This window comes from Schistocerca serialis, chromosome 2, assembly GCF_023864345.2.
Source record: "Schistocerca serialis cubense isolate TAMUIC-IGC-003099 chromosome 2, iqSchSeri2.2, whole genome shotgun sequence".
NCBI lineage: Eukaryota > Metazoa > Arthropoda > Insecta > Orthoptera > Acrididae > Schistocerca > Schistocerca serialis.
In genome coordinates this window covers 66,335,495-66,347,841 of record NC_064639.1, presented here as the reverse complement: position 1 = coordinate 66,347,841, position 12,347 = coordinate 66,335,495, and the positions used below count along the sequence as shown (strand labels likewise).

General features: G+C 42.5%; 1 protein-coding gene across 9 annotated transcripts in view; it reads right to left on the bottom strand.

The window, feature by feature from the left end:
• Nucleotides 1–9,969: 9,969 nt before the first annotated feature.
• LOC126456768 (thiamine transporter 1-like) overlaps nucleotides 9,970–12,347 on the bottom strand; it is a 619,041-nt gene continuing 616,663 nt past the window's right edge. For 7 of the 9 annotated variants that reach the window (XM_050092528.1, XM_050092526.1, XM_050092533.1 and 4 more), the window contains one exon: nucleotides 9,970–10,380. In XM_050092528.1, coding sequence (XP_049948485.1) covers nucleotides 10,246–10,380 — 135 coding nt within the window. In that variant the 3' untranslated portion in view covers nucleotides 9,970–10,245. The remainder of the gene's footprint in view (nucleotides 10,381–12,347) is intronic. The other 2 variants (XR_007585386.1, XM_050092531.1) reach the window with 1 other exon arrangement.

Genomic DNA, 12,347 nt, shown 5'->3' with positions numbered 1-12,347 from the left:
ACTGAGAACAGCAAAGGTCCTACGACACTCCCCTGCGGCACACCTGAAATCACTCTTACTTCGGAAGACTTCCCTCGATTGAGAATGACATGCTGCGTTCTGTTATCTAGGAACTCTTCAATCCAATCACACAATTGGTCTGATACTCCATATGCACTTACTTTGTTCATTAAACGACTGTGGGGAGCTGTATCGAACGCCTTGCGGGAGTCAAGAAACACGACATCTACCTGGGAACCCGTGTCTATGGCCTTATGGGTCTCGTGGACGAATAGCGCGAGCTGGGTTTCACACGACCGTCTTTTTCGAAACCCATGCTGATTCCTACAGAGTAGATTTCTAGTCTCCGGAAAAGTCATTGTACTCGAACATAATACGTGTTCCAAAATTTTGCAACTGATCGACGTTAGAGATATAGGTCTATAGTTCTGCACATCTGTTCGACGTCCCTTCTTGAAAATGGGGATGACCTGTGCCCTTTTCCAATTCTTTGGAACGCTACGCTCTTCTAGAGACATTCGGTACACCGCTGCAAGAAGGGGGGCAAGTTCCTTCGCGTACTTCGTGTAAAATCGAATTAGTATCCCATCAGGTCCAGCGGCCTTTCCTCTTTTGAGCGATTTTAACTGTTTCTCTATCCCTCTGTCGTCTATTTCGATATCTACCATTTTGTCATCTGTGCGACAATCTAGAGAAGGAACTACAGTGCAGTCTTCCTCTGTGAAACAGCTTTGGAAAAGGACATTTAGTATTTCGGCCTTTAGTTTGTCATCCTCTGTTTCAGTACCATTTTGGTCACAGAGTGTCTGGACATTCTGTTTTGATCCACCTACCGCTTTGACATAAGACCAAAATTTCATAGGATTTTCTGCCAAGTCAGTACATAGAACTTTACTTTAGAATTCACTGAACGCCTCTCGCATAGCCCTCCTCACACTACATTTCGCTTCGCGTAATTTTTGTTTGTCTGCAAGGCTTTGGCTATATTTATGTTTGCTGTGAAGTTCCCTTTGCTTCCGCAGCAGTCTTCTAACTCGGTTGTTGTACCACGGTGGCTCTTTTCCATCTCTTACGATCTTGCTTGGCACATACTCATCTAATGCATATTGTACGATGGTTCTGAACTGTCCACTGATCCTCAACACTATCTGTACTTGAGACAAAACTTTTGTGTTGAGCCGCCAGGTACTCTGAAATCTGCTTTTTGTCACTTTTGCGAAACAGAAAAATCTTCCTACCTTTTTTTAATATTTCTATTTACGGCTGAAATCATCGATGCAGTAACCGCTTTATGATCGCTGATTCCCTGTACTGCGTTAACTGTTTCAAATAGTTCGGGTCTGTTTGTCACCAGAAGGTCTAATATGTTATCGCGACGATTCGGTTGTCTGTTTAAGTGCTCAAGGTAGTTTTCAGATAATGCACGTAATTTCGTGATTTCTGTATGTTTATAATACGAAATATTGTTGGAGATGAAATTGCTGTTAGTGAAACAACCGACAGTGACCTTTATAACTTTGCTTGTGAGAAATAATTCACCATTTTTTTCCGAATATGTAGTACAGTGTATATCCACGATTTCCTAGTATGCGGTTAGACAGGAATCTAAGAGCACAACTTAAATTACTGGTAATGTAACTAGCAGCAGTCATCTTTATAATCTTGCTTGTCACAAGCATTTATCTGCGATCGAGTCCTCAGCCACAGTAGACAGAGATGAAAGATCTCTGTCGCAATATTTTTCGACTGTAGCACCATATACGAAACTTTTTCATTCATGAGACTCATGTTATAAACTTCGATGAACTGCAGGAGCTCTCGAAAATGCGGTTTTTTTTTCAATTTTGTTTTTAAGGCCCAAATCATTGACGTATCATATAGGGAAGCGAGCTACTTAGTCATTTGGATCTCTAGGAGCGAGTTATAATCACAGTCTGTTTATCTTCTTATTCTTTGAAACCCTCAGAATCAATTTTTCGGGTGTTTTTTATAGATGTATTAGTACAATGTGGTTCTACACACAATTCCTAACTCATTTTCCAAAACGTAAAATCCAAAACACGATGTCAGTGTGAATGAGAATAAGATGACATAATGTGGCATTTACGACAATCTACAGAATACAGTCAAATACTCTATCGTTATTTTGCATGCATGGAAACTGTAACGTCCCCTTAGAACTACACTCCCGGAAATTGAAATAAGAACACCGTGAATTCATTGTCCCAGGAAGGGGAAACTTTATTGACACATTCCTGGGGTCAGATACATCACATGATCACACTGACAGACCCACAGGCACATAGAGACAGGCAACAGAGCATGCACAATGTCGGCACTAGTACAGTGTATATCCACCTTTCGCAGCAATGCAGGCTGCTATTCTCCCATGGAGACGATCGTAAAGATGCTGGATGCAGTCCTGTGGAACGGCTTGCCATGCCATTTCCACCTGGCGCCTCAGTTGGACCAGCGTTCGTGCTGGACGTGCAGACCGCGCGAGACGACGCTTCATCCAGTCCCAAACATGCTCAATGGGGGACAGATCCGGAGATCTTGCTGGCCAGGGTAGTTGACTTACACCTTCTAGAGCACGTTGGGTGGCACGGGATAAATGCGGACGTGCATTGTCCTGTTGGAACAGCAAGTTCCCTTGTCGGTCTAGGAATGGTAGAACGATGGGTTCGATGACGGTTTGGATGTACCGTGCACTATTCAGTGTCCCCTCGACGATCACCAGTGGTGTACGGCCAGCGTAGGAGATCGCTCCCCACACCAATATGCCGGGTGTTGGCCCTGTGTGCCTCGGTCGTATGCAGTCCTGATTGTGGCGCTCACCTGCACGGCGCCAAACACGCATACGACCATAATTGGCACCAAGGCAGAAGCGACTCTCATCGCTGAAGACGACACGTCTCCATTCGTCCCTCCATTCACGCCTGTCGCGACACCACTGGAGGCGGGCTGCACGATGTTGGGACGTGAGCGGAAGACGGCCTAACGGTGTGCGGGACCGTAGCCCAGCTTCATGGAGACGGTTGCGAATGGTCCTCGCCGACACCCCGGGAGCAACAGCGTCCCTAATTTGCTGGGAAGTGGCGGTGCGGTCCCCTACGGCACTGCGTAGGATCCTACGGTCTTGGCGTGCATCCGTGCGTCGCTGCGGTCCGGTCCCAGGTCGACGGGCACGTGCACCTTCCGCCGACCACTGGCGACAACATCGATGTACTGTGGAGACCTCACGCCCCACGTGTTGAGCAATTCGGCGGTACGTCCACCCGGCCTCCCGCATGCCCACTATACGCCCTCGCTCAAAGTCCGTCAACTGCACATACGGTTCACGTCCACGCTGTCACGGCATGCTATCAGTGTTAAAGACTGCGATGGAGCTCCGTATGCCACGGCAAACTGGCTGACACTGACGGCGGCGGTGCACAAATGCGGCCAACACCGCGGTTCCTGGTGTGTCCGCTGTGCCGTGCGTGTGATCATTGCTTGTACAGCCCTCTCGCAGTGTCCGGAGCAAGTATGATGGGTCTGACACACCGGTGTCAATGTGTTCTTTTTTCCATTTCCAGGAGTGTATTTATACAGGACTGTGCTTAACCTGACACACAATATTTTTAGCGCAACGCAATCTGACTTTCAAAAATCCCTACAAAAGAATGGCCCTGACTAACATTAACCTATACCTTTCACAAATCTCTTACCTCACCAAAAATCTTCGTTACTCGAACTACTGCAATACAGCGAGCGCCACTACTGCCAGCTAAATAAAAGATTCTAACTACTGAAGGCACTAACTACTGATAGGCATAGTTAGCAAATGAAAGATTTTGATAGAGAACAAACAATGTATTTACCTTAATAGTCATAATATATATAGCACTTCATGATATCCAGTATTACAAATTTCAAAACTCCGCCATCTCTCTCCCCACATTCACCACTGCTGGCGGCTCACCTCCAACTGCGCAACGCTACACGCTGTTCACATCCAGCTGCCGCTGCCAAACACTACAATGGCAGGCAACAATGCAAACTAGCCACAGACTGCACACAGCACAGCCAGTGATTTTCATACAGCCTACTTACAAAACATGTGGTCAGAGAAACTGTAAAAATTTTTATGCGTTTCAGCTGAGAATCATGGAAATGGATATACTGCGCCAGATACTGTTAAGGAGGAAGCAAGGGCGATGAAGGCGGGCACGTGAGCTAGATGGAATGCGGCGTCATGCGTTACGGCAACGTACACACAATTTTCGGTACTCGGAAGAATATCGCGCCTGTGTCGTCTGCTAGCCTGTTTGTGTTCGTGGCGCTGTGCGCGCTGCAGTGCGCATGCACGTATCTGCGGCCGCTTGGTTTTGATTGGCTTGCGTGACACAAACCGACAACAGCGCTTCGGTTCTGTAGACCCGAACGGCATCGCTACCCGGAATGCATACTGAATAATGCAGGGACTCTAATTCGACCACTAGACCGTTCGGTGCTCTCGAGTACCGAAACGATCGGCACAATGGCGGAAAGATACAGAATAGGCACCCAGTGCAGCGCAAAACGCGCGCCCAATGTCCCAGCAGAGGGACTGCCGAATTAGGCGGCGCGCTGCCGCGTGTGTGAGATGCACAGCTGCTCGATGCACCAGCTGTCATTGAGAGCGCGGCCGGCCTCCGACACTCGGAGACCACGCATCTCGTCCCTGCTGTCTGGCTGACTAGAGTGTAGCCTGTGCGGGGAGTGGCAGTGTCATGCCGGAGGGCGCCACTGCTAGCGATGTGAGCTTCTTTGCCTCATTTCTATCACCGTCTCGTCTCGGCCCTGTCTTTGATCGACTGTCACTCGCTGCCGCTCGGGTCGTGGTCCGTATTACAGCGCAAGCACGAGAAACATCTACGTGAGGAGATGAGAAGACGAAACATAAAATTTATGATTACAAATCAAATTTTCAATTGTACACTGCTACAGAACAATAGGCCCTGTCGTATTTCAGAATATATCTGTCGATTCCTACCGTTTCGTCGTTTTCAGAGACTTCCGGCAAACTTTGTTCGCACATTCTTCTCCAAACTGAGTTAATTACTGCAATTTCGTTTCTTACGGTCATTATAGTAGTTTAAAATGCATAAGGTAACATCTTTGTCACAACAGAAATGTAGTATGAAAAGAGGGCTGGCAGGTGTAGCGACATAAAAAGGAGAAAATGAAAGGGAGCCAACAGCACCCCAGCACCTGGTGTTCCCAGGCAGTTACCCGATGTTTCTTCGGTGACCAGACGAGAACCGGTGTATCTTTTATTTTATTTTTTTTCTGGTGTATTTTTTCCTGATACTCTCCATTTGGCTCGCAGTCGGGAGGACGGCGGTTCAGTCCCGTCTCCAGCCATCCTGATTTAGGTTTTCCGTGATTTCCCTAAATCGTTTCAGGAAAATGCCGGGATGGTTCCTTTGAAAGGGCACGGCCGTTTTCCTTCCCAATCCTTCCCTAACCCGAGCTTGCGCTCCGTCTCTAATGACCTCATTGTCGACGGGACGTTAAACACTAACCACCACCACCACTCTCCATTTGGAACCGCACCCTGTTACTCAGTAGTCTCTCTCTGACTTTCCCTCTTTTTTTTAAGTATATATTATTTTTTAATTTTTTTTTTTTGTCGATATAGACACATACATGATGGCTGATTCCATTTCACCACCTGACGTTAACTATATGTCAAGAATTATCTCTGCTAGAACAACATGTAGCACACAAGAATGAGATTACATTGTGAATCATCGAATCTCTATTGCGAGAGTAAAAGGACAATTGCAGGAAACAAGAGGAGCTCGCACACATTTTCACAGGAAAACTTAACAGTTGAGTAGTTTCTCATAAGCATGATGCAATGCAGCTGATAAGAAATTTGCAGAACGTTCATTATGTTTCTCACTGTTTTTTGTCTTAAAATATTGTTCCCAAACGTAGGTCAGATAAAAGAGCCCATCAAGAATTTGCTAATCGATGAGGGCATAGACAGTATTGCCCAACAACCACCCAGCAATATTGTGTTTTGCACGTGGAAACTATTTAAAGTCTGGTACAATGACACTGTCAAAAAAGAGGTGGGCCGGTGTAGTTTGAGTGATGAGAGCTGTCATCGACTGGCAAGTCCTGCACACGTCAGAAACAGCATGACATTTCAGGCGGTGTTCTCTGGTGTCAGGCACGCCTCACCTGCACAGTTGGAGGAGGCGAGAAGATGAATAACGGCTAAACGCTGATTGGTGGGTAGTGTATTATTGACAACTTCGTACCACAGTGCAGACACATCGGACGAAAAGCACTGTTATTGATATTTGACTACATTTGCTTCCAGTTTACAGTAGGTAAGCGAACATGCAATTTATTAATCGGAGGTTGTTCCATCAATTCCATATACAGTTGCCGTGCTGTCCTGTGTGGATCCGTGGCTGTGCGGAGGACATAACTTCTATTCAGCATATATTCTCGTACAAGGGACGTTCGCCAGCGACACTGGGACGCATTCAGAGTGTGACCGATAGGTTCCCAGCAGGGCTGCCGTCAGCCGTGTGGCAGTGCGGTTCGTGAGCAACGCTGCACATTTGCGGTTGAAATCTACTAGTCCAGGTCCTCCCTGTGAAGGGTCCAAGCCACAGACTGTTGCTTGCAGTTTAAAAATTTTCTGGCGCCAGAGTAGCCAGTAAACTGCTTGAGATATAACGCATCTTATTAGTTTCGGCACACTAAGCAACTGCGCCACATACCATGCCTTACAGAGGATAAAGGAACTGAAGAGCTTCCCTTTGTGGTGCAAGGTAAGCTGCTGGGTTGCATGGCTTCTGCAAAGGCCCTTCATGGATTTCAGAAGCCTTCTCCAATTTCGTGCTTGCATATGCTGCGGACACGCAGTTACGTCTAGGCCCGTCACCTTGTGGTCTCTCACGACTATGTACCATGGACGGACAACATCGGTGGCTTGCAGACCCAGTGGAAGTAGCATAGATTTACGAGTACTGATCGCTGCTCCCATCGCACGTTCGTACTGGCGAAGGGAGGACCGAATCGAATCCAAGTCGGTTGTTCGGTCAATGAAAGTACTTACATAGTCTGCGTATGCCACACATTTAATGGAAGCATTGTATATTTGTACAACTTTTGATGTCCGGCCTATTGTTCTGAGAAGCGGGTCTGTGGCAATAACGAATAGGAACAGCGACAGCGGACATCCTTGTCTGACACAGTGGCAGATAGGGATCGGTTTAGTTTGCCATCAATTTATTGTGACTACTGATCTTCCTCTCGTGAGAATATTTTGAATAATTTTGATAAATTCTCCGTCAAACCCTATTTTTGCCATGACTTGTAGCAGGTACTTATGGCTTATGCGATCGAATGCGTTCGCGAAGTCTACGGATAGAATGGCTGCCGTGTGCCCTACTATGTCTCGGTATACAGACGCTGTGTGCAAAATATTGCGGTGTGTGACTCCACATGTCTGGTAGGAGCTGATAGCTTTGTTCATAACTGGCTTCATCTTCGCTGCAATGCACTTTGCAGCGGTTTTGTAATCCGTGTTGAGTAGCGCGATGGGTCGAAATTCTTGGAAACGGCATGTGTGTCGCGTTTTGGGGACGAGCACAACTCGACCTTCCAGAAAATTAGTGGGAATTTTGGTGTCACGGACTACTTCGTTAACTATATCGGTGAGTTTTTCTCCAAAGATGTCCCAGAAGACCTGACAGAATTCGGTTGGGAGTCCATCGGATCCCAGAGAATTTCCTTTAGAGCATGATTGTATAACAGATTTTGTGTCTCGTATTGTCACGTCCGCTCTCAACTGTTCACAGTCCGCGTCTGAAATGTCAGACTGCACGTCATACTTTAATGCTACGTCATCTACCTCAACGTCTCGAAATAAGGCACTGTAGTGGGCTGTAATATGTTGGAGAATCTCTGCTTTCTGTCTAAGACGCTCGCCAGTCGCCGTTGTTACCACTGTCACATGATTACATCTTGCCCGTGTTTTAGCACGCGCGAGGTGATAGGACGACAGTTCTTCGTCGACTAGAGCGCACAAGGCGTGACTATGGACCAAGATTCCTTATGCGTTTTCAGTATGTATGAGGAGAATCTTTGGGTTGATACGGTTTAAGCGGAGGTAGAGATTGTCATTTGTACCGACGGTACGGTACTGGTACTGGTAAAATTCAGATGTGCGCTGCGTCCAGAGCGATATCTCCTAGCTACAACATTGTGAAACCATTCTAATTTGAGGACTTGCGTAGGAAGTCCACTAGTCGAGTGTTGTGGTGGTGTCGTGCTGGAGTGCACGACTGCTAGCGAAGTGAGCGCCTTTGCCTCAACCGGGTTATTTGCGTAATTTGCGTGCGCCCCATTCCTATGCCCGTCCCGGCTTGTTCCGACTTTGCTCGACTGTCGCTCGCTGGCATTCGGGTCGTGGTCCATATTACAGCGCAAGCACAAGAATCGTCTGCGGGAGGAGACGAAACAAGACGACTAATGAATCAATTTATGATTACAAATCAAATTTGCAACTGTACACTGCTACAGAACAATAGGCGCTGACGTATTTCAAAACATATCTGTCGATTCGTACTGTTTTGTCGTTTTCAAAGACTTCCTGGCTAACTTTGTTCCGACATTCTTCCTCAAACTGAGTTAATTACTGCAATTTCGTATCTTACGGTCATTATAGTAGTTTAAAATGCTTAAGTAAGCATATATGTCACAACAGAAAGGTAGTGTGAAAAAAGAGCTGGCAGACATAGCGACATAAAAAAGGATAAAATGAAAGGGGGCAATCTGTATTTTATAATTTGTGCAAAATAGTCTATAAATGTGCCAATTGTCTTCTCAATCAGAAAACACAGATTTATGTAATTAATTACGAACTCGCACCATCAAGAGGACATTAAACTCAAGTATTGTCTGTGATGTGCAAAGATTTTGTTAATACGCACCAGCTATTGTAACTGTAATATAAAAAGGTACGTAGCATTAAAAAACGTATGTTATACATGAAGTGTGCTTATTTAGGCAAATTATACTTAAGTATCTCCGTCTCCTCATTACTTGAATGTTAATCATTTTGTATTAGTTTATCTCCAGAAATCACGATCACACTGATGGAACAAACGCAGCACGGAGGCAGGAGGAACAGTATCGTTTTCCTATCATTTCTGAAACAATCCTTTTCAATTGTGTAGTGTTGATTTTTTTTGAAGTCAGTAAATATTTTGGTCCCTTAGTGTCGATCCGAGTATGACTGCATCACAGTCATGAAAACGCGTGGAAATGATAATGTTGCTTCCTACTAAACTCAGATAAATTATTCTGCTGCTTCCTGTCCAAAGAATGTCTGGTATTTAGTGACTTGTTACTATAAGATAATTCAATCACTCTCTGATTCTGTCGCCAAGTTACACACAAAACATCATTGTATCTCGAATAACACAACACTTGGCGCCCGAACAGGGACATGATCAAAAATCATTTCGTGAATGTGTTTAAAAAATTTCAGTGCTTTTTCTAATTATACTGTTTCATTTTTTCATGTGGATATGTGGTAGCCCACAACAAATTTTATGCTATCTTCCTATATTGACAGATCCGTCCTCCTTCCTCAGAACATTTGCATCCTATTACATTTGGTTTGTGCATATAATTAGCACGTATTCCACAATCAATGGATGTTTGTTGAGTAGTTAATTGTTTTTTAAGTCCTATATTTTAAAATGTGGATTTAAAACATTACTGATTCCACCTTACTATTTGGAACAAAGATAGTGTTCACTAAGTTCTCAGATTGGCAACTGAAGTACATCACTGATAGAAATAGTTCTTTTTACCATTTTACCAGCCTGAGTTTGAAATAATAAGTCTTTTGACTTTCATGGGTTGGATCACAAATACAAAAACATTAATTTTAATTTTTGGAGAACAATATTTCCACTCCCACAAGCAATACCAGCATGGTATTATTATAGTTTTCTTCTACATTTACATGTATCAAATTAAGTGAAAATGAAAGAAATGTCTCAAGGCAGTTTCCCTTTACTATTACTACTACTCATTTACGTTTTGTGCACTGCCTAATACATACTAAACAAAATATTGTACACAACAGGAAAGAAAACTAGCTCATTTTCTAAAATTGTATCACCTAATTACTCATTAAGTACAAGCCAAAGTTAAAAAAACCTATTATTACAATACAGTGTATCAGTTGCCAGAGATCATTGTATCATTGGGAAGCCACAGTTTTTCTCTGCATATGTTATGCCTGCACAGTGTATACACCGTCGCCACAGAAAAGAAAGCACCCAGAACCAAGAAGTAGCCTCCATAAACAAGGAACTGAAACAGAATAATCTCAAATCAATATCCTGCAATAGTTAAACTCATATTACACAACAACTTTGTAATATTATAGCGATAACAATCAGAATAACAAGAGAGAAATAACAGTGTTTTTACTTATGTTTTTTTAATGTACACATTTTTGGCAATAATTCACATTCGGTCAAAAGAGATCACCATTATGTTGTTTTTAACAGCTGCTTATTTGCCTTCACACATGATGTCAATAGTACAAAATGTGGCATTAACATGGACATAACAGAAAAAAAGAAATACTGTGTTTCACTTAATTTCTACTGCCTCAATGAAAAACTTATAATATAATAAGAATGAGCATAGAGACTGTAGAATGTAGTATGATTAAATTAGGAGAATCTTGTTACAAAAGACTAAGTTTAAAAATAATTCAGTTACTCTCTGTATGTAAGAAAGGTTTTGTGAAAAATATAGTACTACATTAAAAAATAAAAACATTGAAAATATGATAAGGGAACTAAAATCAGTATACTGAACATGAGGGATCCCACTTTTGTTTCTACACATTGTACAATGTATACTAAATATCAACTGTGCAACCAATTCCAAAAATGTTAACAATATCTAATATAGACCACAGAGTATTATGATGTGGTGTTTTTCAGAACTGAATATAATAAGAATACTGATTCTTATAATTGAAGATAGATCTACATAAGCTGATTAAAGTAAGAAAATATACACAAACCTCAAAGAAGACTGCAAAAGTAAAATTAAAAGAGATGAGTATGAAGTGAATGATAACTACATCTTAAAACCCAAAAATAGTTGTAAAGCAACTTGGAATCTCAAAAAGAGAAACAAACCAATGCATATTCATCCGCTCATTGTGTTACCATATATGCTACACAGAAGGAAAACATTCCAGGGATGTGGAAAGAATCAAGATATATATTAACATGAGACAAAGGCATCATACAAATTTAATCTGTACTGTGTTCATTATTAACTATCATTCTACCACTTAATGCTATTCAAGCTTAAGAGATCCAAGCTGTTACTTTGAAAAACACAGCTAATCCCTCACTTACCTGTTGCCCCACAGACTTGTTAAAGAAAACACAAATGCCGGACTTTTATATTCATTACAAAATCATTTAGTACCAAATCTAAATTGTGTGTCGATGAATGTATAAATTCAGCATTTGGGCCCTGAGCTATAATTCTTGATGGCAGACATGAGTATTTGCCATTCATAGAAGCAGAACTATCCAGGGATGGCTCTGGTACAGGTTTGCAAGTCTGCACTACCCACCAATAATTTTGTTCAACTGTGTTTGCTGTTTGAACTTCCTAAACAAGTGGAGACGTAAGTAGTGGGGCAATGTTCGTATGAGGGCACACTGTGTTGTTGCTAAATTTATTCAAGATGGCGACAATGACGTCATCCATGATGGCGGCATGTAGACTTGGCAACAGCTCATGACATCATCCAAGATGGCGGCTTTCGGCCGGAAAATAATTCAATTGGGGTATGTCCACTAACCTAAACTCAGGAAAAAATGGCAGGAAGTTTGAATTTTGGCGGGAAAATACACCAATTGTGCTATGTCCACTAACAGAAGCCTCCAGAAGAAAAAATGGCGGGAAGTTTGAATTCCAACAGGATAATGCATGCAAAACCGTACTTATCTATATTATAATTCATTATTATTGATTATCATTTATTAACATTCATTACCATTAATTATTATTTATTATTTTATTATTATTTAATATCATTTATTATTTATTATCATTTATTATTTATTATCATTTATTATTTATTATGATTTATTATTTATTATCATTTATTATTTATTATCATTTATTATTATTTATTATCATTTATTATTATTTATTATTATTGACCTGCCTCCAATAGAAAATTCCCTCCAAATTCAAATTCCAACACGATAATGGCTGCATAAACGTACATTTGTTTATTA